At 42.2% G+C, this 24,397-nt stretch overlaps 1 protein-coding gene across 2 annotated transcripts in view; it reads left to right on the forward strand.

The window, feature by feature from the left end:
- Nucleotides 1–22,942, forward strand: part of RMDN3 (regulator of microtubule dynamics 3) — a 41,133-nt gene extending 18,191 nt beyond the window's left edge. The window contains exons 7-12 of one of the 2 annotated variants that reach the window (XM_072864615.1): nt 11,748–11,823; nt 12,625–12,702; nt 14,968–15,066; nt 16,970–17,023; nt 19,423–19,515; nt 21,392–22,942. In XM_072864615.1, the coding sequence (XP_072720716.1) occupies nt 11,748–11,823; nt 12,625–12,702; nt 14,968–15,066; nt 16,970–17,023; nt 19,423–19,515; nt 21,392–21,445 (454 nt within the window). In that variant the 3' untranslated portion in view covers nt 21,446–22,942. The remainder of the gene's footprint in view (nt 1–11,747; nt 11,824–12,624; nt 12,703–14,967; nt 15,067–16,969; nt 17,024–19,422; nt 19,516–21,391) is intronic. The other variant, XM_072864616.1, reaches the window with a different exon arrangement.
- Nucleotides 22,943–24,397: the final 1,455 nt, after the last annotated feature.

Consider the following 24,397-nt stretch of genomic DNA (forward strand, 5'->3'; position numbering starts at 1 on the left):
CCAAGTTGAGAGTGATACTATTTTAAGCGATATTCTGCCCTTAAGGTGGTATAAGAATTACTTGTTTGTGTATGTTGGGCTCTTGCTTTCATCTTAGTGTATCTTGGTCAAATGAAGTAGTCTTTGTGCAGCTGATGGCCTTTGGAAAGGGTGAGGCTTTGCTTTGTAGCAGGCTTTGGCTGCTTTTGCAGAGGGACGAGGGTCACTGTGAATTGCTTCAGTTGTGTGTTCTTGTTGGTTCTGCTAGAGCAAAGCTGAGGAGTTCATTACTTGGCAGATATGAGCCATAATCTGCCTGGACTGTGCAATAAGTAACAAAAATAAAAAAAATACAGTATTGTCTCAATTTAAAAAAATTAAAGTTGTTTTCATATGAAACAGCTAAGACCTTCATACAAATATCTGGGCATTCAGGAATTTTATGGCTTGCCAGTGGGATAATGTTTGTACTGCTATAACCACGGCTCTTGTGGATTCTACGAATGAGTCAAACTCGTATGAGGTCTCCTGCAGTTGTGTAAGTAACGCTGAAGTTGTTCCCAAACTATCATCCAGAGCAGTCACGAGAAGCCTGCAGAGAGCTTTTTGCATAGTTTTGCTCCCAGTGGCCGTATCATTTCAGCTAGAACCACGGATTCTGGTACTTTTCCCACCAAGTTGTGCAAGCATGTGATAGAGGACAGCTACTTAAAGATAAAAGGTTTGGAGCGGGTCTATGGGAATTTAAGAAATGAGAGGTTTTTCACTTGCCCGCTATACGTACGTGTGTACATACGTACATACACGCTTTCCTGATGAACAAAATACTATTGTAGGACTTAGTAAATCACTTAAATCGTTCTGCTTATTTGTATGCCATAGAATAGCCTGTTTTGCTTTCTGCTGAGTGCATTTATGTTAAAATAAATGTTTAGTTCCATTACATAGTTTATGTACTTAAAATAAATGTTTAGTTATATAGTAGATACACTTAGGTTATACATGGATGTACTTGGATGTGGCCAGGCAGTTAAAATCAATATATCAGTCTCTAGATTAGGAGATACACAGTTTAATTATGGTATATTGAGGAAAAAAGGTCACACATGCAAGTAAAATAAATATACTAGTAAAAAAACAAACAACGTGCTCAAACAAGTCCGTGGCTTAGGAAAGCGTGTGTGCGTATGGCTCTTTTTAAGCTGTATACTAGTCAACTTAGCATTATGCAGTTTTAAAACTTGGTAAGGGGAATTAACACGCAGAAAGCTGTCAGGTTAGTTATTTCACCAGAGCACAGTGAGTGCTTAAGTAGTCTCAGCATCACGTTCAAGTGATTAAAACCTTCTTTAGGTAAGTATCTGTGGACTATTTAGTGTTACAAATCTTTGTACCTACGGCTTAGGGTGGACCGTGATGAATAATTTTTCACTTGAAAACAGGGGAGTTATGCTTGTGTGAAATGGGAATAGGATGAACATATCTCTCAAAACTACGCAAATCTATCCTTGTGTTCTCTAAAAAGGTATTGTAAAACTGCAGCATTACCAGAGGTGTGTGACAAGGAAGATCAAAAGCACAGAACAGCTTTTGTAAAGGGAATTAGTTAATAGATGTAAGACTTGTCAGGCTGGAAGAAAAGTAACTGAGAGGAGGATAACTTATCTGTACATCAAGTGTCATGGAGAGGGTGAAGTGGGGACACTTTCTTCCGAAGCAAGAACTAGACGGCATGAAATAAAGTTGCTAAGCTTCAGGCTCAAACCAAAAGAAATGTTTTATATCATGCACATGGTTAAGCTGCAGAATGCTTTGCCCCAGGCCGTGGTGGCTACTGAAAGCTTATGTGGCTTCAGAAAGCAAGTGGGCATGGAAAGAAAAAGTTCAGACAATACCTGACCAAACGGAGGCTGGAAGAATATTCAGAGGAAGTGGCATTATGTGCTTGCCCTTTCTTGCATTCTTATCTATGCACCTGCCGTTTTTCACTTCTGGAGAAAATAAATGGAGTTTGTGTGGCCATTCTTGCGTTCGTCCTGTTTGCCAGGGTCAACACCTTGACTTTTGCAGAAGTGTGACATCCTGATGACCGCAGGTCGGTATCTTCTTCAAAATCTGTCATCTTTTGCCACCATTATCCTCAGTTAATCTTGCAGCATTTAGCTGAAGGGAATAATTGTCAGCATATAAGAGTTAAAAAACTGCTTCAGTGTTACCTTTGGTTTTTTGGGGGTTTTTTTGGTTTTGTTTTTTTTTTTAAATGGTTTTTTTTCCATTTTCAATCACATTTTTTCATAGTTTGTTTTAACTTTATGGACTGTTCCACGCAGGTGGAGTCTTTATAGTCAGTAGTTTATGCCTCCTTATGTCTTTGTAGTTTATGCCTCCTTATTTTCCTGGAAGGGGAAATCTGCAGACATCAAATGCGTAGGCTCAGGAGGAAGCCCAATATATGGAGTGAGGTTCGGCCACGTCGCTTCTGGGTGCAATGTTTGCAAATGGGCAAGAAATCTGAAATTCATTAGTAACTTCCCAGTTCAAGACTGAGTACAATCCTCTCCTTCAAACCAGCACCTGGCTGCAGGATTTGAACTGCCATTCCCTGCAGCCATCATCTCCCGATATAACTGTGCAGCCTTTCTCTGGCAGCAGGAGGCAGGCAGAACAAATAGATGCATCTCTTAAAACCTCTTATTTGCAAGAAGGAGGAGTTGTGGACCTGAGGGGTAAGTTTTTTCTGGATCCTGCTTCTCACCCCACGCTTGGCGGATTTGTTTCCCTGCCTTCAGCAAGCCCCCCGGGTGCTTAGAGGAGCACGTGCCCTCCCGCTGACTGGGTGCTGTTCCTCTTCTCAGCCTTGTTTTGCCTGGCCAGTGCAACAGCTAGAGAAGGAAAGAAAGAGTATTCTCTTAACTGGAGCCAACTGCAAATGTACCCATGAATTACTATCTGTTTAAATGCTTTGTGTAACCGGTCCCAGGAACTGAAAGCGCAATCTCAAGTGCTTTAGGGTTTACAGTTGGTTGTGCTGAGTAATAAAACGTCTCTGTAGGTTTGCTTTCCTTGGTGACGCTTGGCTTCAGGGTGAATGGGAACAGCTGAAAGCCCGTTTGTTAAAAGGTCTGTTGGTTTCCAACACACATTTGTAAGGCAGTCCCTGCAAGTGTTACGTATTTCCATACTAGATGGTGATTTTTAGTTTTCGTGTAATTAGTCTTGACACTGTCATCATTTGACCGTGTCATCATTTCACCTCTAGACCGTGGGCTTCCCTGCTGAATTCCGAGTTTTGTATCCTCCCACCCCACCAGTCTTCATCCTCAAAGACCTGTGCTGCTGCGTGGTTTGCTTTTTTGCTGGGTTTTGTTTTCTTTTCCTTTTAAGGGAATACGTGTGGCTCAAGCCTAAGTTGTGCAAATTGTATTCTGTTTACTTTTCTTATATAAAGCTAGAAATCTTGCCTCTACGGTATTCCCGAACCAATCTGTCTAGGAAATGTCAGGGGTGAAAAGAGGAATAATAATTTAAAAATAATAATTGCACTTCCAAATAATCGTGTATGCTAGTTAAATCTGAAAGGTCCTGCTCCCTTGAGTCAGACAAAAGATCCATAGGTCTCTGACCTAGCCGTCGATAGATGACGGTCTGACGGGAAATGCGAGAGCGATAGCAATTTACAGCACCGTTATTTACAGTTTTAGAGCGGTAAGTGAAGATTGATACATACGATTAAAAACTTGGGGGAAAATTTTTACTTGATGGGGATACAGTAGTATAGTAAATATCCAGGAAAATATGGAGCTGCAGAGCTAAGAGCAATTTAGCTGTTGTGACAGCTTAGCTTAGCTTAGCTTTCACAACTGGCTGTTGTGAAAGTTGAAAATTTGCTGGGAGGGAGGGAATAGCGTGTGCGGCTGTGGGTAAGAAGGAGCAGTATGCACTACCGCTACAAGCAAGGTAAAAATTCTTAAGAAGAAAAAAAATCAGACTTAAACAAGTTCATAGTGGTTGTGGATAAGAATGGTTCCCCCCTGCCCAAGAACAGATTGTGCAGCAAAAATCTGTGGGATTTTGGATTATTTGATATAGCTGAAATTATAACTTTTTTAAAACTGAAAAGATAGAACTAGAAAAACTCATACAGGGAATAGTGAGGAACAGGACTAAGAAATAACCTCATTTAGGTGGTAAAACCCAGATACCTACTATGTTTGTTTTAATACCAGAATGCAAATTCTATTACAGAATTGTCGTGCTGGGGGATGAGTGTTGCATGTTGAAAAACCATAAATAAGTTAAACATACCAACAGATAACAGAGAATCCCCATGAATTTAAATTCCCTGTTGAAATAGAAGGTGCATAACACTAGTTGGCTTGGATAGCGACACACAAGCTAAAGAAAATTGCAGAGCTCAGAATATCTTTTAGGGCAGAATCCACAATAATGCAAGACGACCGTTTCTTTTTGCTCTCCCTCAAGACTCAGTAAGTGTCATGTTGGAATGTAATGTAGCAATTGGTTTTACTGTTTGTTTTTTTTTAATAAGCATCATAAGTGATACGATAAGGTGATGACAATGTCCCAGAGCATTAAAAGCAGAGAAACAAGTCTTGATCTGGCGTTGAGCAATGAATAGGGTCTGGCTCAAGGTGTTACAACAGCAAACCCGCTTTGTAGTCATTACCATAAAGCACTGAGATTAAACTCCTTGTAGGAGCATGGGAAGGATTTTGGCGAGTAACGGTAGCTTCAAAAGAGAACGAGATGGCTCCGAGGAAGCTGGAGTACAGGAAGAGCCACAGGAATTAAGTGCTGGCAGATAATTCAAAGCTTGTTTGAAGGCAGTGTTTTAGAGGTTCAAGGTGACTAGTAAGTGACTTGTTAATAAAAATAAAAGAAGCCTTTAATCATGGTACTTTTAAAATTTCCTTTAAGTAGCAGAGGAGACTGTTAGAACTACAAGAAGACGTCTTTCAATGTCCTGTACAGCAGAGGAACGTAGAGCAGGCAGGAAACTCTAGCAAGTTAAACTAAAATCAGTACTAAAATGTTTCAGAGGCATTAAAAACAGAACTATTACCAGAAATTGAGAAATGTTAGCTGTGATACATAATTAATGGCTTAAATTTGCATCACTATGAGCGCAGTGAAAGGTGGCAAATGTAATGTTGATTTTTAGAGGGTAATGAGAGGATCCAGGAAACTAGCAACTTATCCAACTTCCCTGCCTGCCCTGTCACTTAAAGCTATTTTAAATATAAGTTGGAGACTAATAGGATATGCCACCTCCATGAGAAAATGCAGCTCTTACACAGAAGTGCCTCACAGTCTGGGGGAGGGTGCTAGCCCACTGACGTGTGCTTGGAGCTTCAGAAGTCCTGGACAAATTCCTTCATGCAGGTCTGTGAATGAAACTAAGCTATCATGAGTAAACAGCGTTGGCTTAACAGCCTAAAAAATGGGAAACAAGGGAAGATGTGCTCGGCATTCGGAGCTGGGGGAGGCTACCGAGTCTGTGCCAGGATGTGTACTGTTACGCATAGTCATAAATAGAGCAATGTGAGCTAAAACTGACTTTAGAAAGTTGCAGAAGGATGTCACTGCACCAAATAACTGTGCAAAAATGGCAGATGTTGTCAATAGAGGCAAAGTGATAACCCCCGGTAAAAAGCATTCCTAATTATGTATGTACAATGATGGTCTTTTAAAACAAGAGGGATTGTGCCTTAATTAAGCAGTTATTTGACAGTGTTCACTCCCAGGAGTCAAACGGCAAAATACGGGTTGAAAGAGGAGAACCAAGAAAGCATCTTAATTCACTGCACACATCTATAGTATATCTACATGGCAGTTTCTTTTTGGAATAGATAAAGAGGTAGAGAAAGTACCAAGAGGGTGGTAAGAATTATTAACAGTGTAAAAGAAAGCTCGGAGGAGCAGTTAAACAGACTGGGACTTTTCAGCTCGGAAGAAAGTGAACTGAACTTCAGGTTCCTCACCAAAGCCTTGATAAAAGCTGGCTGTTCTCCCAGCTTTCAGGAAACGATGGCTCTGTACCTTTCCCGGTTTTAAGCTGTTTCCAGTAGCACGCACACAAACAGGATAGTGGGTCAGGGTGACCTCCGGTTTGATCCAGCACAGCTGCTCTCGTCTGACAAAATATTTTCAGGCTTCGTCAAATGGTGTGCCAGGAAAAATAATATTTTAGTAAGTATTGCAGGTTTCTTTTCTTTAGAATAACTCCTCATCTCGATGATGGGCAGTTCAAACACGCTGTGTGGATCTGATGTTCAGTGACCTCGGTTGAGTGATGCCAGGCAAAACCGAGAGCTGCCGTCTAGAATGTTTCTGTTGACACCTTTTCCATGTAATACCTGTAGCTCAGATGGCTTGTGATCTGTCGAAGCTTCAATTATAACGTAAGACCAAGTCTACTCCTGCACTGTAGGAAGCGGAAGCCCATCCTTTCCTGAAAGGGTACGGTCCTCAGCAAGACTTCAGAGGAGGAACTGCTGCAAAGTCTTTCACGCACTCTTCTTTTGTGAGACTTGCTTTTTAATTTTAAGGATATAGTCTTAAAATGACTTACCCAAGAAGATCTGTGCTCTTAGGACAGTGCTTCCGGCTGTGGCTCTAGCAACGTTGCAGGTAGCGTTTGATTTATCAAGAAGATCTAGTGTGGCTCATCAAGTATGAGGCTGCGAATGCCAGCAATGCACGGGAAATCAAGGCTGCCATCGCTAGCTGCCTGCTCTAGAGTGGCGAGCTTAGGTGTTCACGGAAAAGGAGCTTGCCATGCCCACGGAGACTGACAGTGTTTGAAGGTTTGGGACGTCGATGTGCAAAGAATTTCCTTCTGTAAGGAAATGTTGTCAGGCTTCTGAAACACAGAGCCACAGCAAACCCTGGGTGGATGAAGCATTGCTTAGCACAAACAGCAAAGCCTGGACAGCAAAGCTATATAATTACATGTGCACGCAAAGAGGACTTCATCTTTACCTATTAACTCTTCAAAAAGTTGTGAATAGCATGCATATGGTGACCCATGTGGATCATTCAAAGGCTAAAACATTTGACGTCTCAAAGCTCTTTGGGCAGTGGCCAATTTTCAGAATTTATCAAATGAAATGTTATTAAAGGGGTGGTGGAAAGTGTCCTGAAAAGTGTTCCTATATACATACATGATTATTTTTTTTTTTACAATTTAAGAGCAGCTGTAAGTAGTTTTGTGAGTCAGAACAGGGATTAAGCCAATGTTCATCACTTCAGGTTTTGATGTGATCCCTTAGTGTGAGAATACATGTATAAAGTTTTAATCCCCATGGAAAATTGAGGTGGCGACAGCAGAAAATTAGTGTTGCTTTAACCCAGAACGTGATTTATTGTGCTTAAATTTCTAGCATACATGCCATCATTGTCAAGTACCCTTTTCAACTAGTCCGTACATATAGATTTGCTATCTCTGCATAAATCTTGGCTTTTTTAGGCCTCAAACTGGGCTTTTATCTCCCATGTCAAGCCAGCAAGGCTCTTGATGAATTCTTAGCCTTAACTGGGAAGACGTACGACCAGCAGCGAACACAGCAGTGACACGGCTTTCTACAAAGTAAACCAACATCTCTGAATACTCAGCTGGCGCACGGCCCGTAGCCTTCTGCTGCTGGTAGGGCAAAGCCAAACGCGGGGCTCACGTGCGCTGGAAAGTTAATGCAGAAACTAGGTGGTACGTAGAGAATATAGAAACTCCCATATGGATGTTCAAGGGGCATCTTCTGGTTGTGCGACTGGAGTACGGTGCTGCTAAGTATATCCACATGGGGAATGATTTCAGCTTAACTGATGCTTTGTGAATTTACACCCCGACCTCCTCGCTGAGCTCTCTCTGCAGACGAGCCCGGAGGAGTACTTCTGCCTTCCTCATTTTTTCCTTCCATCTTGTCTCCCCTTAGAAAAGCCAAAGCTTTTTTTCCAAGCTCTTTGACCAGCCGGTCATTAACTTCAGGTTAAGTCCCTGGGAATTCTGCTCTCCCAAGGTACTAATTCCTAAATTAACAATTATTTTAATTTTCAGTGTGTTTCATTGCAGTCTAAATACCTGCATGCTAATTATCTGTCTCTTTCCCTTCCTCAAGAGACCAACATCGATCTCCCCAGTGCACAGCAAGGCGAAAAACTGGTAATACTCATAAAATATTGGGGAAACGTCTAAATTCTTTATCAAGGTGTATATTTTGGAGCTCTGTTTCTCCATATTATTTACTTGATTAGAAAGGGATTTATTCTTCTAGCTTTTATCTGACTCCGATAACTGAAAGTTGAGCTCGGACAAGGATTTTTATCTCCTTGTCTGCGTGTGAGAGAACCTCTCTCGATGTACCAGCAATGCTGCTTGAATGGCACTGAACAATTTTTACAGGCTAGCCTTGATACATTCAGTTCACAGCTCATGCTGATTGAATGGGAATCTGTTCTAGCCCATTAATTAGGTGGGTGTGGCGAGGAAAAATTAGTTACATACGTATGAAGCAAATTTTGATGTCAGGAAAGACATCAAAAAAAGGAAAGAGCTTTCATGTCTTTGTGCTGGTGTCAGTGGTCAGACTTTCATGTTTGACTCGTCTTCGGCAATATAAATATAAAACACGCTCTATTTCACTCTTATCGCTTGGCTGCAAACCCGCTGCTTCTCCCCACTTCTTTCCCCTTCTCGTTTTATTCCCCTTTGCCTCACCGTTTCTTTGTAATTTACCGATTGTTGTATGCAGAAAGGAGCACCGGCACTCTAGCTGAAGCGAGGCTTTGAAACAGTTAAGAGAGATAAGAGATGTATTTGGGTTGGCAAACCACCCTGGCCATGGAGCTGGAGGTGATGGGCCGCGCAGAGCTGTGTGTTTTGTGTTCGGAGGCCAGAAGTCCTGCTTTGGTGGGAGTCAGCCAGAGTGCAGCGTCGAAAATGAAGTTTCCTCAAAGCTGCGTGTGCTGAGCTTGGGGATTTAAGCTGGAAGAACGGACGGTCTCTCATCTGGTAGTATCTGCTTCCACAGAGTTTATTTTCTAATAAATGGGGAAATCCTTACTGAGCTGAGATTCCTATGGGAACTTGCAGTTTGATCAGTGTCAGCAGCTTAATGAGTAGTTCTGGTTAATAATTAGTCGAGCGATATCATAATGTAAGGTTTCGGTAACTGCTGAGGCATCGATCTGAACAGTGCTTCCGAGGTTACATATTGTTTACAGATGATGAAAATCCCCTTCCCTAACTCATTATTTTTAATCTATCCTATTACTCTCCTGTTACAGTCCTCCTGCAACTTGATAGTGCCTCTTGTGACTTGCATCCCGCGGCATTTCACGACATGAACCAGAATAAATAGCTCCAACAAGCCAAGCTAAACAAGCAGAAGAGAGAAAAGCAGAAAACCGTGTTGGCGCTGCCGAGCGGGGAAGGGAAGCTGGGGTCTGAAGACCTCCAGAGCCTAAAACCTCGGAACCGCAAAGTCTTGCGTGTGAAAGTCACCAGCAGGCTGGTGGCCCTGGCCCTCGAGGCACAGGCTGAAAAGGAAGGTTCGTGCAAAGGGCTGAGACCAGCAGAGCTGGCTCGGGTAGAGTCGTCTTTTCCTGGGACTGCAGTGAAAAACCAGTTCAGGCATCTCTTACCTTTTTTGTTTTTTTTTTTTTAAATCTATTTATTTATTTTATTTCATGACACAGATACAGGACTACTATTTACTGCTTACTTTATGTAACGTTTCACCAGGCTGTTAAAAAATATCTGGTATTTATATTTCTTGACGGCTGCGTGTCGCACCACTTGACGTTTATGCGATTGTTGGTGGAGGGATCGGACTGAAGTAGCTTAGTGTCCCACCGCCGGATGACTGCTGCTGCGAAGGGGCTTGTTGGGCCGTCCCTGGGGAAGGACGGGGTAGTAAAAGGGAGGTTATGCAGCATTTTAGCTTCCTTTTTAAAAAGGCAGGGTGTTTCCCTGTTTTGTTGCAAAACCTTAAACTTGGCCTAATTGTAATTGAGCCTGCCCACCTTTTTGGGAGCCTAAACAATATGGTTATAGGAGCTATACTCTGGCAAGTTCCTATACATTAGGCAGGGTTACAGACTACATGATTTATTGTATAGGAGTATTTTATCTTGTGATCTCAGAAAATAAGCCTTTTATTGGCTTGTATTTCTAAACCCTAGTCATGTTGTGGTTAGGGATATTTAGCACAGGCTGATATTTGTTGTGAAACAAGCTGGAGAAGATCGTAAAAACACTTACTTCATCGTCTGCAAGCGACAGATTATGGCAGCGCAGCTGTGAACTTTTTTCAAGTGGGGGAAAAGGATTTTACCCAATTAAGACATTGATCTGGTAGTCTTTTCCATTATCACGAAAAATAAGAATTTTAGAACTGAACCAGAGTTCTTTCACAAGAAAATTAACACGTTAAAGGAATGAGATTCAATGACAAAATTGGAAATATTCAGGAGACGCAACTTGTTTGTGTTGTAACTTACACATTGAAAATTTAGTTCAGGCGAGAGCGATGAGGTGTGAAACGTTCTGTGGGTTTTTTCGTGACACTGAAGAAAGTGTGCTTGGAGATTGAAAAGTCTCCTGACAGATTCCTGCTCGACCATCTGTTGGGGTTAACCGTCACCAGGGATGCTTTGGGATATCGTGTGGCGAGATGAGACAGAGCAACACTGCGATGTGGCTGTAGTAAAAGAAATCTCAAGGGAGGCTTACTTGCATCTTCCTTCTTTTCAGCTTAATTTTTTCAGAGAACGAGGCTTGTGTTACTCATTTGTCCATCCGTTCCACCCAATATTTTTTTTCAGCCAAGCTCAGAGAAGAGGGGCGAAGCCTCTTCCATTCCCACCGCTCTCACCTAAGCGGGATGGCAGAGATCGAAGACCATCGAAGACCGAATCAGCGTGGCTGAAACTGCCATTTGCGTGTTCTGTTCAGCAGCGGTGCCCTCGCACGCCTCTGCGATTTGCCGTTTCTTGGGAAGCAATGCAGGGAGGGAGCGGGTTTGAGCCGCTGTGGTGCGGGGAGGTGAGACGGGAGGGTGCCAATCTGTGGGTAATTAACCTTCCTTAACTTTCACAGCTCACGAAATAACTAGTTTTGCTAGGTACTGTGCTTCTCAGCGTCAGAATTCATGATCTCTTACTAGACAAAACTAAATAGCTTTGCACTTGCAACACTGAAAACGTGTTATTTTGTTTCCCAAGTTTGGTGGCCGTGTTGGGCTACAGGATATAGGTAGGTTTTCACGATGTTTTCCCTCGAAGTAGATGACTGCTGTGCTGTAGATTGGGTGTTGCGTATGGAAGATCGCTGAGCACCGTAGTTAATTAGAGCTTTTCGTAGTTCTGGCTCTCGCTGCAGTAGCGTTCACTCTTCATTGCTCTGTGTTTTGTCACATTTTTGTTGCCAAGTGAAGAAATTTAGGGTGTAGAAGTGTGCTGCTCCTGTTTTACGTAGAAGGAAGGCTTTCCAGCCATCAGTGCAATGAATTTTTATGTCACGTCAAACCACTCCTGTTGACTTGCCGGCACCCTTCAAGCTAATACCTTCTTGTGCACTCAATTTTTACTGCATATGTCTCTTCCCCGTAAAAGACATACAGTATTCCTTGTTTTCCCCAGTAAGTTGTGAAGCTTTAATGCACTTTGATATCTTCCTTCTGAAGATATCAACAGAACGTCAGCGTATACTTAAAACTGACTGATTTCATGCAAATGTCTCCTCTGTGTAGGTACGCTATTCTTTGCGGACAGTTATCAGAACATGAGAGTATTCAGAAGCGTATTCAAACTGGATATGTTTTTAAGGTGAGTAGGAAGGACGTGCTGGTTTTTGTGTAAGTATTGAACAATGCTTATTTCTACAGTAGTAAGTTAGGAAAATTGGCTCCACCTCTTATTAGGGAAACAGTAGGTCTCAAAGAGATGCTATGAGTGGGTGGTTTGGGCTGAGGAAGGTGATTCCAGCGACGTGTGATGAGGGTGGCTGGTCTGGCTCTGCACTTTTGGCACTATAATCTCAGAAAAAAGAAGAAAAGTCTTGCAGATAAAACGTATGTATACGATGAGACTGAGAACTTGAAACATGACATTACCATGCGGTAATAAGATACAGCACCAGCTCTTCTTCAGTAACTGCCTGTGAGCATGCTTGCACCCTCCCATAAATGCAAAGCAGTTATTTTTCAAAGAGGATTTAATCTGCCTCAGATTGCTTTATTGGCCTTTCATCCACAGCGGGGATGTTACGGGGTAAGAGGATGCACCTGGAACAGTTACTACAGAACAGGGCATGTATAATTATTACCTCGTCAGCTATTGGCGTGACCAGTAAGTTGGTTATGTCAAAGCTCCGAAAAGGTGGTAGAATAAAATGAAGGGCAGCTTCATGTTTTTTGTGTGTAGAAATTCTTGTCTCTGAGACTGATAAAATGCTGGTTTTCAGTGTTCACTGAAACCATTTTAAGAAAATCTGAAGCTCTTTGTAGCTGTACACTTAAATTGTGGACTTCTTCCTTTCCTCTTTCTACGTTTGTTCATCTGCTCTTGTGGATATTGTATTTGCTTATAACAAAAATGTAATGTGTGTTGTGTGATGATTTTCCATAGGAACACATTGATAAAGCGATTGAACTGAAACCAGAGGATCCAAAGTCTTACTATCTTTTGGGCAGGTGGTGTTACCAGGTAAAATAGTTTTATTACTACTTACTGCTGTTTTCTTCCTCCTTGGAATTTAATTCCCTGTTTGAATGAAAGATAGGTGGATTCAAACCACCAGCCATAAGGACTGAGGACACTCTTTAGCTGCTGAACTCAGATATTGTATCAGAAAGTACAGGTACGGAAATGTCCTAGCTGCTTGAAGAAGTAGTTTAAAAGTTGCACTTGCACAGGATCTAGAAACTCTTCATTTCAGTCCTGAAACAGTGCCAAGAAAAACACTCCACGGGTGAATGCTATAAATGCATTGCATTCAGAAACCTCTCATGATGTCAAAGCTCATGTTCTTGTACGTGTAGCACCTTGACGCTTTATAAAAGCACTATTGAAACTATGGTCTGCCAGGAGACAGTGTCAGTCAGAATCTCTCAGCTTTCCATCTAAGTTGTTTTCTTAACTGTAATCGAGGAGTCTTAGGCAGTCCATCTCCCTCTTGTCTGCCTCCTATTAAACCTAAAATGTATACCTTCATCCGGCGTTACCGCTCGAAGCACTAGATTTTAAATGGTACAGGTTTTTAATAAGAGTTTACGTAAGCTCACAGCAAGAGAGGGACTACAGAAACACTGAGTCGGTGATCAGGCCGAATGCCGGCTGAGCCCGTTTCCGGCGCGTTGCTGTGTGCTGACGATCAAAGGCCAGAAGAAGGTAGAGAAAGGTTAGTGGTGTTGAAGACACACTGACGTTTTTAAAAGCATCAAGAGTGCAGTTTCATATTGGCAATGTTATTTGCTCTTGCTACTGTAATACTTTTGTCCCCGAATCAGAAAGGGCTTTAAAAGTACTTGGTGTACCTCTCTGCAATAGAGTAAAAGCTGCTGGGGTTTTTGCTGTTTCATTTATTTATTGCCACTATTCTGCTCTTCATTTTTCCCCTTTTTTTGTCTGTTTCCCAGAGGGAAGCTGTTTGCCGAAAGTGTTATTTCTGAATTGAAGCTCTGAAGGGTTCGGGGCTCCGAACTTAGTTTTTTAGTTGCTGCAGGTGGCATGGGAGGTGAAATGGCAAAGAATGGATTAGGAAAAACACTAGCTGCAAACTAGCGTCCTGTGCCCCGTGCTTTACTCACTAAAAACAACCTACCTTCAATCCTTTAAGCACATATGGATGTGATTGAGGACATTTCAGGGCTGGCAAGAGCTTCTACACACAGTATATCTGTATAATCTTTTGCATGTGTTTCCTCTACCCTTGCTACACAAAGTATTGGAGGTATTAGAAGAAGCGTGCCGGCTGCTTTATATTTCTTGACAGGGAAAAGCTTGGAGTCAAATACCGTAAATCAGATTTAGTGCCTATAAAAAGAAATAAGAGTTTGCAGTAACTATCTAGTTTCAGTTTATACAATTTGAAAGTGCTTTGCTGCTGTCAAAAATGAAGTCGCATTGCAGAGATTGTAGCTGAGATAATTGACACGGGTAATTACAGAGGAGCGGTGAGCTGAACTAGTGGAAGCTCCTACCTTTTATTCTGTTGTGGACTTTACTCAGCCTTGCTGCTCTTAGAGCTGCTGAAGCTATGAAACAAACACAGATGTATGTAGAAATACGTTAGTGCTTCTGCTGTTCTGCATTATAAGAATTATACAGTATTAAACAAAGAAGATATTATCAGAAGTTACAGTCCTATGCATCCTTTCCCCCATTAAAATTTCAGGGTGTTTCTTATTAGAGAGAGGACCTGGGAGCAGGAGAATAAGATTTCATCAAGTAATTATAGTAGCTACCTTTTTCTCAAAATGTGAATATCTGTTGGTGGGAAGGCTTTAGCCTGCCTCTCTCCAGGGATCTTTGTATGGTGAGAACATGTTCTTGTACAAGATTTAAGCTGGGAGACGGGAGGGCTCCATATGTGCATTTGCTCCGATGCATAGGTGGGAACGGCCAGGAGCTGGGGTGGCTGCAATAAGGCGGTTTGGGATTTTGGACCACCCACCCTGTGCGTGCCTGTAATACTCAGCTGTAGAGACAAATCTTACTTTGAGCATTATGCATGTGCCAGCTGATGTATGGACCTGCAAAAGCTGACTCGGGACAAGGAAAAGCAAATCGGGTTTCATTCTGTGGCCAGACTTGGATACTCGTCCAGAATCTGCCGACACTACCAAGATCTTTGGCTTTCTCCCAGGTGCACGAGCCAGCTACAAGAAACTGGATGATTCCTTGTCTGTATACTTTTGCATATGCTGTGTCTCTAGTGGGTTTGATGGTTTCATCTTACTGTCTCTGCAGGTTTCCCACCTGGGATGGCTGGAAAAAAAGACTGCTTCTGCTTTGTTTGAAGCCCCTCCTACAGCCACTGTACAGGACGCACTGCAAAACTTCTTACGGGTAATGAAATCTGATAAGCAAGGGAATCGCTAACCTGACAAATGTAATCACAAGCGTGGAATGGGAGTACTTGTATTCTGCTTAAACTCATCACTCTCCAAGTGCTCCATGATACATCTCCACTGACTTAGAACCTGTGGAAGAAAAGCTGGTGAAAGCAAAAATTTTGGAGCCTCTGTTATAGAATAGCCAGACAGAAGAACGTGATTTTGAAGACGTCAGAACTAGACCCAAAGTGTTCAGAATTGTTTTTAAGGGTTTTGGTTTTCCTTTTAAAAGCTGCATAGTGGGGGGATTCATTGCTTGACACTAAATGCATATGGTCTGTACGATCTGTTTGAGCTCATCCCTGGGAATGCTTGTGTAGACACATTTTGTCATTTTAATTTCTCTCAGAATATTTTATTAAAAGGCTGTCTGATTAGGTCAAACTTCTCCATTTCAAACTTTTGAAGACAACTGCTTTAAGGTTTCAGGGGCATATTGCTTATGGATTTCTAGAAAGAAATTCTTAGGAGCACTTCCTACTTTGTAAGAATCCTACCCTCTGAATGGCTTTTTTTTTGTCCTCCTGTTGATGAAAATGAATTTAAGACATGGCCTGAGTCGCATTTTTGAGCATATAGCTCTTGTTGCAAGGGTCTGCACATGATGAATGAGTTAAACAGACTGTCTTTGGCTGTGCCTGTGAGAACTACTCTTAAGCGCCTCTGAAGTGTTGCAGAAGCAAATTGCCCTACCACTTTATAACTCATAGATTGGGCCAGCAGTTCTGCAAAGTGTCGGGGAATGTCAGGCTTATTTCAGTTTCTTCTAAATTTGCCAAAATGTAGTTGTTTGAGAGGGAAGTTTGTGATGGGTATCTGCCCTAGGCAATATACTTTTCAGCCAAAGCGGTTAAGTCATTTCAGTTTCTTGTCATTAGAGAGAAAAATAGCTTTTTCACTTTTATTGATAAGTGAGAGCGGTGCTGTGGTTTGAAACAGGAACTTGCATTTTTCTGAGGTTTAGCTGTGGTCAGATACAGAGAGAATTTTAAAAGGTCACAAAAGCATCCCTCTGGAAGCGAATTATCCCCCGAACAAGTGCACTTCCCATATGCTCAGCAGAGTCCATTGCAGCTTTCAGCCGCAGTTGGTATGCTTCAGGGGAATGGAAATCTTCCAGCAAATTGTAGCCCTGGGTTAGTCACAAGCTGGACTAGGTCTAAGGCCAGACAACAGAATTAAGAGGAGGAGCGTTGTCTGTGTTGGGCTCTCAGTGCTTCCTCTGAGGTCTGGGCTCAGGCATCTTGGTAGAGCACATGGGGGAGTTTGAATGCAGATGGGACATGGGCCAAGCCAAGGGTTCGTAATAGGAACATACGGGAACAAAGTTGCTTGGAGAGCGATGACTATAACTGAGATGTGTGGAAGAAGGCAGAGGGATGTGGGTAACTAGGAAGCTGGGAACTGGTAGCCCGGAAGGAGAAGATAAAAACTGGGGGAAGATTGCTGAGGTTTGGCACCAGCATATTCGGGAGGAGCCCAAGTGGATGAGACTGAACGGGCAAGGAGGTTAAAAATAGTGCACACGCATGTGCAGGAGGTCGTGAGGCTGGTTCTGGGTCTCCCTTAGCTTCTGAGTGCTCGGCTTCACCACCTCGCCGTTCTTCCACGACACTTACGTTAGGTGAGAGTATGAATGTGGTTCATTGAGTCACAGGCACTTTATGAGAACCTGAGGGCTTTACTAACCCAGCCAGGCAGGCCTATGAGAAATTCTTACACTGATCTACGTATTTATAAAAGTAGGGTTTAGTCATCTATTTAAAGAGATGCAATAAGCCTGATACAGGCATTAACTGTGTCCTTTGTGTAGCCTAATGTCTGCTTTTCTCTCTCCTCCCCTCTGTTCTTTGTAGGTTGAGGAACTGAGCCCAGGATTTTCCAAAGCAGGAAGAATATACATTGCCAAGGTAACCAGTCACTTGTTGCTTTCTTTAGTTCAGCCATATGTTTGTAGGCTAAGAAATATTTGTATTAAAAAATTATCTTGGGCTGTAAAGTGCTAAGCATGTGTAAATTACTCCATGCAGAAGCAAGATTTTATAAGATGATAACATTTCTAAAAAAGGCCAAATCATCTTGTGCAGAGGCATTAGACTTCAGGGAGGATTTTGCCTTTGAGTCATCCAGTGGAGCATCCTTCTTGGTTTTTAAGAGATCAAATTCTATATAAAGCGGCACTGGTAACTTGCAAGCCACAGGCTGGAGGTTTAATCCCACCACCGCCATGGATTTCTGTGGTGTGTACAGAAAGAGAATCATGGGGAAAAGTAAAGGATAAGTTATGTCTCTATTTTACCAATACAGATGGGAGTCTTGAGCGATGGTTAAATACACCACCAGTGCCTGGAGCTGGAGCTCCAAAGATCTTTTTGTTTGCATTGAGGGAATCGTTGGTTTTGAACTCTTAAATGTTAAAACTGCTGCTTAATTCCTACAGCCTCCAGTTGGAGTCTAGAAATATTTAAAGCCCAAATAGCTTTAGAAATATTAGCCAGAGTGGGCGCAGCGAAGAGTAGCTGTAGTCATTCTCTGAAATTCCTAAATTCCCAATGTCCCAAAGAATGTGAGTTTTGTCAGGGTAGCGTGCAAGTCGTAGGATCTGCTTGGTCTGGAGTACATTATTACTGGAACCTAGGTGCAGAATTTATTTCACAATAAGCATCTCGTTAAAGGAAAATGAAGGCGATAGCAGAGGAGGAAAACCCAGCAAGAGGTGTAGTAGCCTTCACACCAGCTGGATTTTGTCTTTGATATATTGCAGCTCACTGTGTGTATTGAGTCATGAGTCTAAGTAAAATCAGCTATGTATTTGTAAATCAGCTAGCCTTTTGTTTCTGGCTGCTTATGTACCATGATGAATGTGCTCTTAATTGCTTCTCCCTGCTTGTAAATACAGCCAGCATTCATGGAAATTCAAAATCACCCCTAAATGGCTTGTATAGAGTAAAGAATGGAAGACTTGGAACTTATTTCCAGTGAAGTTGCACCAGCAAATCCTTGCAAGTCTGAACCTGAACAGATTTTCAGACTTGATGTAAAAATTTGGGTTTCATTGGGTGTAATCTACATGGGCTGATATGTTTTTATTGGGCTAATAGTTCACCACATGTCTGGCAGATGTGAGTGAGCTTCAGAAATACTCTGCAAACACAAATTAGTGTAGAGGTTAATAGGACTGCTTGTATCTGTTTGATTTTGGGTTTGTTTTTTTTTCCTAATCCCTGGCTCTGTCACTTTGGATCACATCCTTAATCACAAAATTTAAAAAGTGCAATTCGTATCTAATTATTTTGAAGGAGGTAGTGCTCTGATGGGTCAAACTTCAAAGAATGAAAGAACTGTGTTTTGTATTCATCTTCTGACTTTTTTGACTGATATGCAGGGACACGGGGTTTTTAAAGGCTTTGAGGATGTCCATGACTCGATCTATTTTGAATTCACCAGATGCAGAAATTTGACAGTGCTCACAGCAGAACAGATAGTTCTTTCAGAACTATCCCACGACGCAGGAAAACCACCAAAATACACACATGCACATATCGTGAAGTGACATTTCAGAGTCTGAAGGAATAGCCCTGCAGGAGTTTAACTGTTGCCCTTATCCTGACTGATTATTGGCTTTTTATAGCAATTACAGCAATGATTAAGTACATTGCCGATGGTTTGGGGTTTTTTAGCAACCACTTCCTTTTACCACGCTTATTTCATAGTCCCCAAATGCCTCCATGACTCTCTAGGCACCGAAAGCCTTCCTATTACGTAGAGGGATGACTGTTTCTCTGCTGTTGGAGAAGAGTTCACGATGCAGAATATTTCACACCTATTGTGAGACCCGAGAGACCTGTAAATATTAGATGTTACAGTGCTTGCAGCTGAACCTCATTTTTAACAGCCCAGGGAATGTAGGCTTTGTAAGGTGATGTGCTCTCAGTGTAGAGGTTGTATGAAGAAAGCGGTGGGAGGAATAGTGGCTAAGTGGAAATTAGAGCTCTGAAAATGGTGAAAATCACAGGGTCACCTTAAAATCTCCAACCAGAAAACCCATCTCCTTGCCCAAAATAAACAAACAAACAAACCAACAAAAAAGGAAATCTAGTATTCTATAATCTGATGGGGATTATAATGCTTTGAGAATGAAGGATACTGCAGGAAGTGTCAGGAGCTTGAAACTACACAGTGCAAATGGTTAAGGGGTAGAAATAGCTGCTCTTATCAGTTTCCAGGGTTCATAATTGCTCAGTTACATTTGCTTTACATTTTTTTTCCCCGTTTAACTCTTCTCACGTTGTCATTTTTTTCTTCACAGTGTTACAGGGACCTGGGGAACAACTCTGCAGCTGTTCTCTGGATGAACCTTGCTTCAGAGCTGCCAGTCAATACAAAAGAGGTAGCAGTCTCAGTAAGCACGCATTGATGATGAGCAGAGATAAAATGGTTACAGGGATAAAACTCTTTTCTAAGAGATGTTCCAGCTTGTAAGCCCAGGTTTTAAAGTATTTTGTTCCTTACCGTGGACTCTTTTCTTCTCTTGGGACCTGTTCTCCGAATGCCTAAAGCAATTCAGCAAAACAATGAAAAATATTAAGAAGTTGAGAATATGATACAGGCTTAGAAGTCCAGCACACCACCAAGCAAATACTGTGCTACTTCCAGGGTTAGGTTATAGACACATTTGAATGCCCGGCACGTGTTCAGCACCGCAGCTCATAAACTGGAATATCTGCTGGGCAACTGCAGTACACTTCCCAGTACCCCATTTTGGGGGAAGGTTTATTCCTTTGGGCACTATCCTGCCTGGCCAGCTCAATTCAGATGGGGCCACTTAAGCTGAGTGGCTGTCCTAGGGCTGGAGCACTGTGTTACCTCTTCTAACTACCTGTGTAGCGTTGGAGGAGCAGCCAACACTTAACTCTCTTGGTGCCAAGTTAGCTCCTAAGCTCCCCCAGGCTGGAGCTGGTTGTGCTGAGCCATTCAGAAGTTTGTGTGTGCTGCCCAGCGTTTGGGTTTGTGTTTTTTTTAATATCTAGGATTTTTCAGCTCTTTTATTACTTTTACAGGGTTTTGGAGAGCAGATTGTACTGCCTTTTAGAAACTGCCATCTGGCAGCGTTCCCCAGCTGGGAGCTCTTTTGCACTTTCCTTTTCTTTTGCACTTTTCCTGTTAAGCAGAAACTGTATAGAAGGTGCCCTCAAATTACTGCCAGTTAGAAACTGAATAAAAGCACATCAGCTTTTAATATCCATCTGATGTGCTTTGCATTGTCATGAAAAACGCGAACGACGTAATGTAAGTGAGGTCCTCCAGCTCTTACAGCTTCAGCCTTAGTCTGATGGAATAAACATTCTGGCTGTAAGGCAGAATTATAGAAATACCCAGCATTCTCATGCCACTCTGTTTTTAAGGCCATAAGTAGTCTTCAGGTTGTTGTAGCAAAAGTATTGTGCCGAGAGGTCTTGGCAAGCCATCTGGCAAGGAGCTGGCTTGCCTGTGCTACCACCTGCAGGGCACTGCCCAGTATTGCATAAACCACTTGGCCACTGGCTGCTGCCAAATCTGGGGAAACCGGGGCACGGAGCAGAATTTACTCCCTTCTTGCAGAAGGAAATATCCAAGCTCTGCCTGATGAGAAGCTTCCTCACCGTACGCTGGTTGGAAATCTCTCTAGGCAGAGTTAGAATGGTATGTCTGATAAATATAGAGAGGATTTTTTCCAAAAGAACACGAAATATATGTGTTGGGGGCATAAAAGTTTAATCGGAAAAGCACTGAGATTTTCAGGAAAGACCAGGAGAGAGCTACAGGCAGAAGAGTAATGAAGAGTTAATTCTCTTTCATGCTCTGAAATGAAAAGTGGGAGTTGAGTGAGGAAGCCAGTGCTTGAGTGGCTTTGTTAAGTCTTTGCAAATGTTACTTCTCATCATCAATCAAGTAACTTCCATCATGTTGGGAAGGAAAAACAAAGGCATTCATCCAGACTATGACAGTCGGTGAGGGAGCAGAGGTTTGACTTCTGTTCGGGTCGTCAGTTCTCGTCTCTCAAAAGGAAACATGAGAGAAACTCGCTTTGATACTTGGAAAACTTAAATAGTCTTCAAAGACAGTAGCGTCGAGAGGGAAGTACAGGGGAGGGAAGGAAAAAAAGCATTAGGAGGACAAATGTACGGCTGGGGGTATACTTAAAACCTGGTATGGGCTTGGAGAAGAAAAGGGAAATTCTCTTTTTTAATTGCTTCAATTAGGCTGTATATTTATCCCTTCTCTTATTGCATTTCCAGGATGCAGAAAGCGAGAGAGAACTTGCAGAGATGCGATTAGTCTGGGAAGAATAAATATATAAGGGCTCATTCCACTTGATACTGCACTGTAAAATTCCAGTTAAAGGGGTTTCATGATCCTGACAACTTTGATTGCACTTCATGGACAAGCCACAAGAGTTTACAGGAAAAAACATGCAGCAGTCTCATCAGCACATCCAGGAAAAGATCTTGGTGGGATTTAATCGGATAAAACTTTGTATTATTTGCCTTCTTACAGCACTTCGTATGTTTGATTTTAAAATTCCTAAAAAATGTCAAATTCCTAAAAACGGGTGTGTGTGGGGGTGTGTGTATAGGTAGAATTTGTGATACAAAAATATTTGTGATTATATGTACACATATTTATATACTTTGTGATATAAAATATATTCACAAATATATACATATTTATATATACAGATATATATTTTATATCACAAACTCTACCTACCTAACAGCCTGAACTTCAGGCCTGCTTGCTGGTGAGCTCTCTCAGCTGATTCCTGAGGAAGTCTTCAGCCAAAATGTTTTTCAGATTAACTGTTTTCTCTTTTCCTTAATAATATGTGGTAATTGAATCAGTTGAAATGACTGACTACATGCCTTTCATAGATGGTTAGGTGAGAGAAAATTTGGAGCCACTGTGCTTGGTGTTTTTACCAGCGTGATGCACTGGAGGCAGCGGGATGTTCTCACTGCCCTCAGCCTGTTGATTCAAATGGGCCCTGAAACTGTGACTTGAGAAAAGACAATTACAAAAAAAGACGACAACAATGACTTAAAATAAGCGAGTTGTCAGCCCTTCCTTCCTTGCTGTGAAAAAATTGATGCTGGTGTCCAAAACACGCTCTTGTTGGTCCTTCCCAGCTATGCCTAAACTACCTAACTGGTTTTCCACTGGGGGGAAACCAGCCCTGCTCACTGTAGTGAGTTATTACCAGGGGACCAAGGAGACTTCCTTCACAGGGCAAACTTTATTTTTAAGAGGTGCATTGCTCTTGTCAGAGAAGCGAGTAATAAGATTTAAACTTCAGGACTTCCTCCCACTGATGTTACTCCCTTCGCTCACATGAGATTGAAAACTTCTTATGTCCTTCTAAACTCTGCCGCTATGGTTTAGATGTAATAACTCAGTCTGAGAAGCAGTTATTTATCAATGGAACACTGGTTACAGGAACAGGAATATTCTGTGGCAAAGCTGAGGCTTCCCTGTAATGTTCTTCTACCAGTTCTTGACTCATTAGGTGACACCGAGAAGGTGAAGCTGACAACTGACATTTCCTCTGACAGCTTCTGGGTACCAAACAGAAGAAGGAAACTGTGCTGTACACTGACACGACTGCTGAAGCAGAAACTACGTTCAAAAATTTCCCCAAACATTTAGCAAGGCTCTCTTGATACTCCTTCAAATTTCAGCTGGCAGCTAACCGGACGCTTAGTTTTTAATGTTTGTTATGTCTTGCCGTGTGGTAGAGTGTTTGTGAAGCGTAAAGTAAAAAAAGTGCGAGAGTAAAACATTTCTTAATCACCTTTTTAGTCCCTTGCACGTGTATTAAACTGATGGGGTTTTTACTCCATGAAAATAACACTGAAGGGGAAATGTGTAGCAAACTTGAGCTTAAGCACTTCCCATTTTATAGATTTGGCACTTTTTAGCTCCCCTCCCTCCCCCAAATGAAACTCTCTAAAATTTTGGTGCTGAACTCATCTCACGAGATCTAAGCAAGTGTGCAATTAGCTTTATTTGCTTAAATAAATAAATAAATAAATAAAAATTGATACTTATAAATGGAGAACCGAACCCTGACAGGCTACAGTTGATCCCTGTATTTTTGCGTGAGTTTCCCCTCGCGGTGAGCGGGCACTTGGTCTGGAATTGCGGGACGTTTTTACACTTAATGTGTGCTGCTCTTCCAGTTCTTCAGCGGAATGATGAAGCTGCCTTTTTTACTTAGTGGGAATCTGTCTTGATTTGAATATTTCCCAGTGGGTGACTGTTTTCTTCTTCTAAACATCCAATCTTTAAATAATTGCACAAGTTTTTCAGCTGTTTTCTTTTTGGTTGCTTAAGCCAAGCTGCGAAATCCTCAACAGTGATATCCAAAAGATGATGATCAGCAACTTGATTCTTTCGTGGAGGATTTGCAGGGGGTTTTTCTGGAGAGAAATGGTAATAGCTCTCAAAACAGTCGTCTGGTTAACTGTACTTGCATTGCCTTTCCCTGCCAGCAAGTCCCAGAGTGGTATTAATCAGTAATGTTTGCCGTTCTGTGTGTTGCTTAAGCGTTGCTGCCTTCCAAAAGTAAATGGTTCCAGTGTCTGTAATAGGAAGAGTGCAAAAAGGAAATATTTACACTACCAGGAGTCCACAGCTTTACTTAACTTGCAGACTCCTTCAAGCCTTCACCTGACGTTTAACCTGTCAAAAGATAAACTGTTTAGAGGAGTCTTTGGATTATCTGTTTTCTGGAGATAACTTTCACTCTGTGTTGCCACAGATTTAAATTCTCCTTTGATTTTTTTGGGGGGTGTCCATTTCAAAACAACAAGGGGTTGTAGGCTTGAGGGGGGAAGAAAAAAAAAAAGCCCATTTGCTGTTCCTTTCATCTGCTGCTTGGGATTGTGCGCTGGGTTGGGTTGGGGCGTTTCATCCCGTGTCTGCTCGTGAAGTCTTTAAGAGGGGGAGCAGGAGGACAGCGTTTTGTTGGTGCGCTGATCGCCAAGGTGCCGTATCGGTGGGCAGCGCCTCTCCAGACAAGCAGCCTCTGTTAAAAGTCCTCACGAAAGAGTGCTGTAAAAACACAGCTTTGGGTTACAGGCTAAACGGCACGCTCGGAAACCGATACCAAAAATGTTGGTTTTCTCAGCGATAGAAGCTGAAGTCATTTTCTTTGGGGGGGGGAGAAGGCATTTGGTGCAGTTGTGTGGGGCACCCTGGGCTGTGACCAGAACCTCTTCTGCCTTTGAGTAAAAATGACCTGCTTC

The sequence above is a fragment of the Ciconia boyciana genome, chromosome 6, assembly GCF_034638445.1.
Source record: "Ciconia boyciana chromosome 6, ASM3463844v1, whole genome shotgun sequence".
Taxonomy (NCBI): Eukaryota; Metazoa; Chordata; class Aves; order Ciconiiformes; family Ciconiidae; genus Ciconia; species Ciconia boyciana.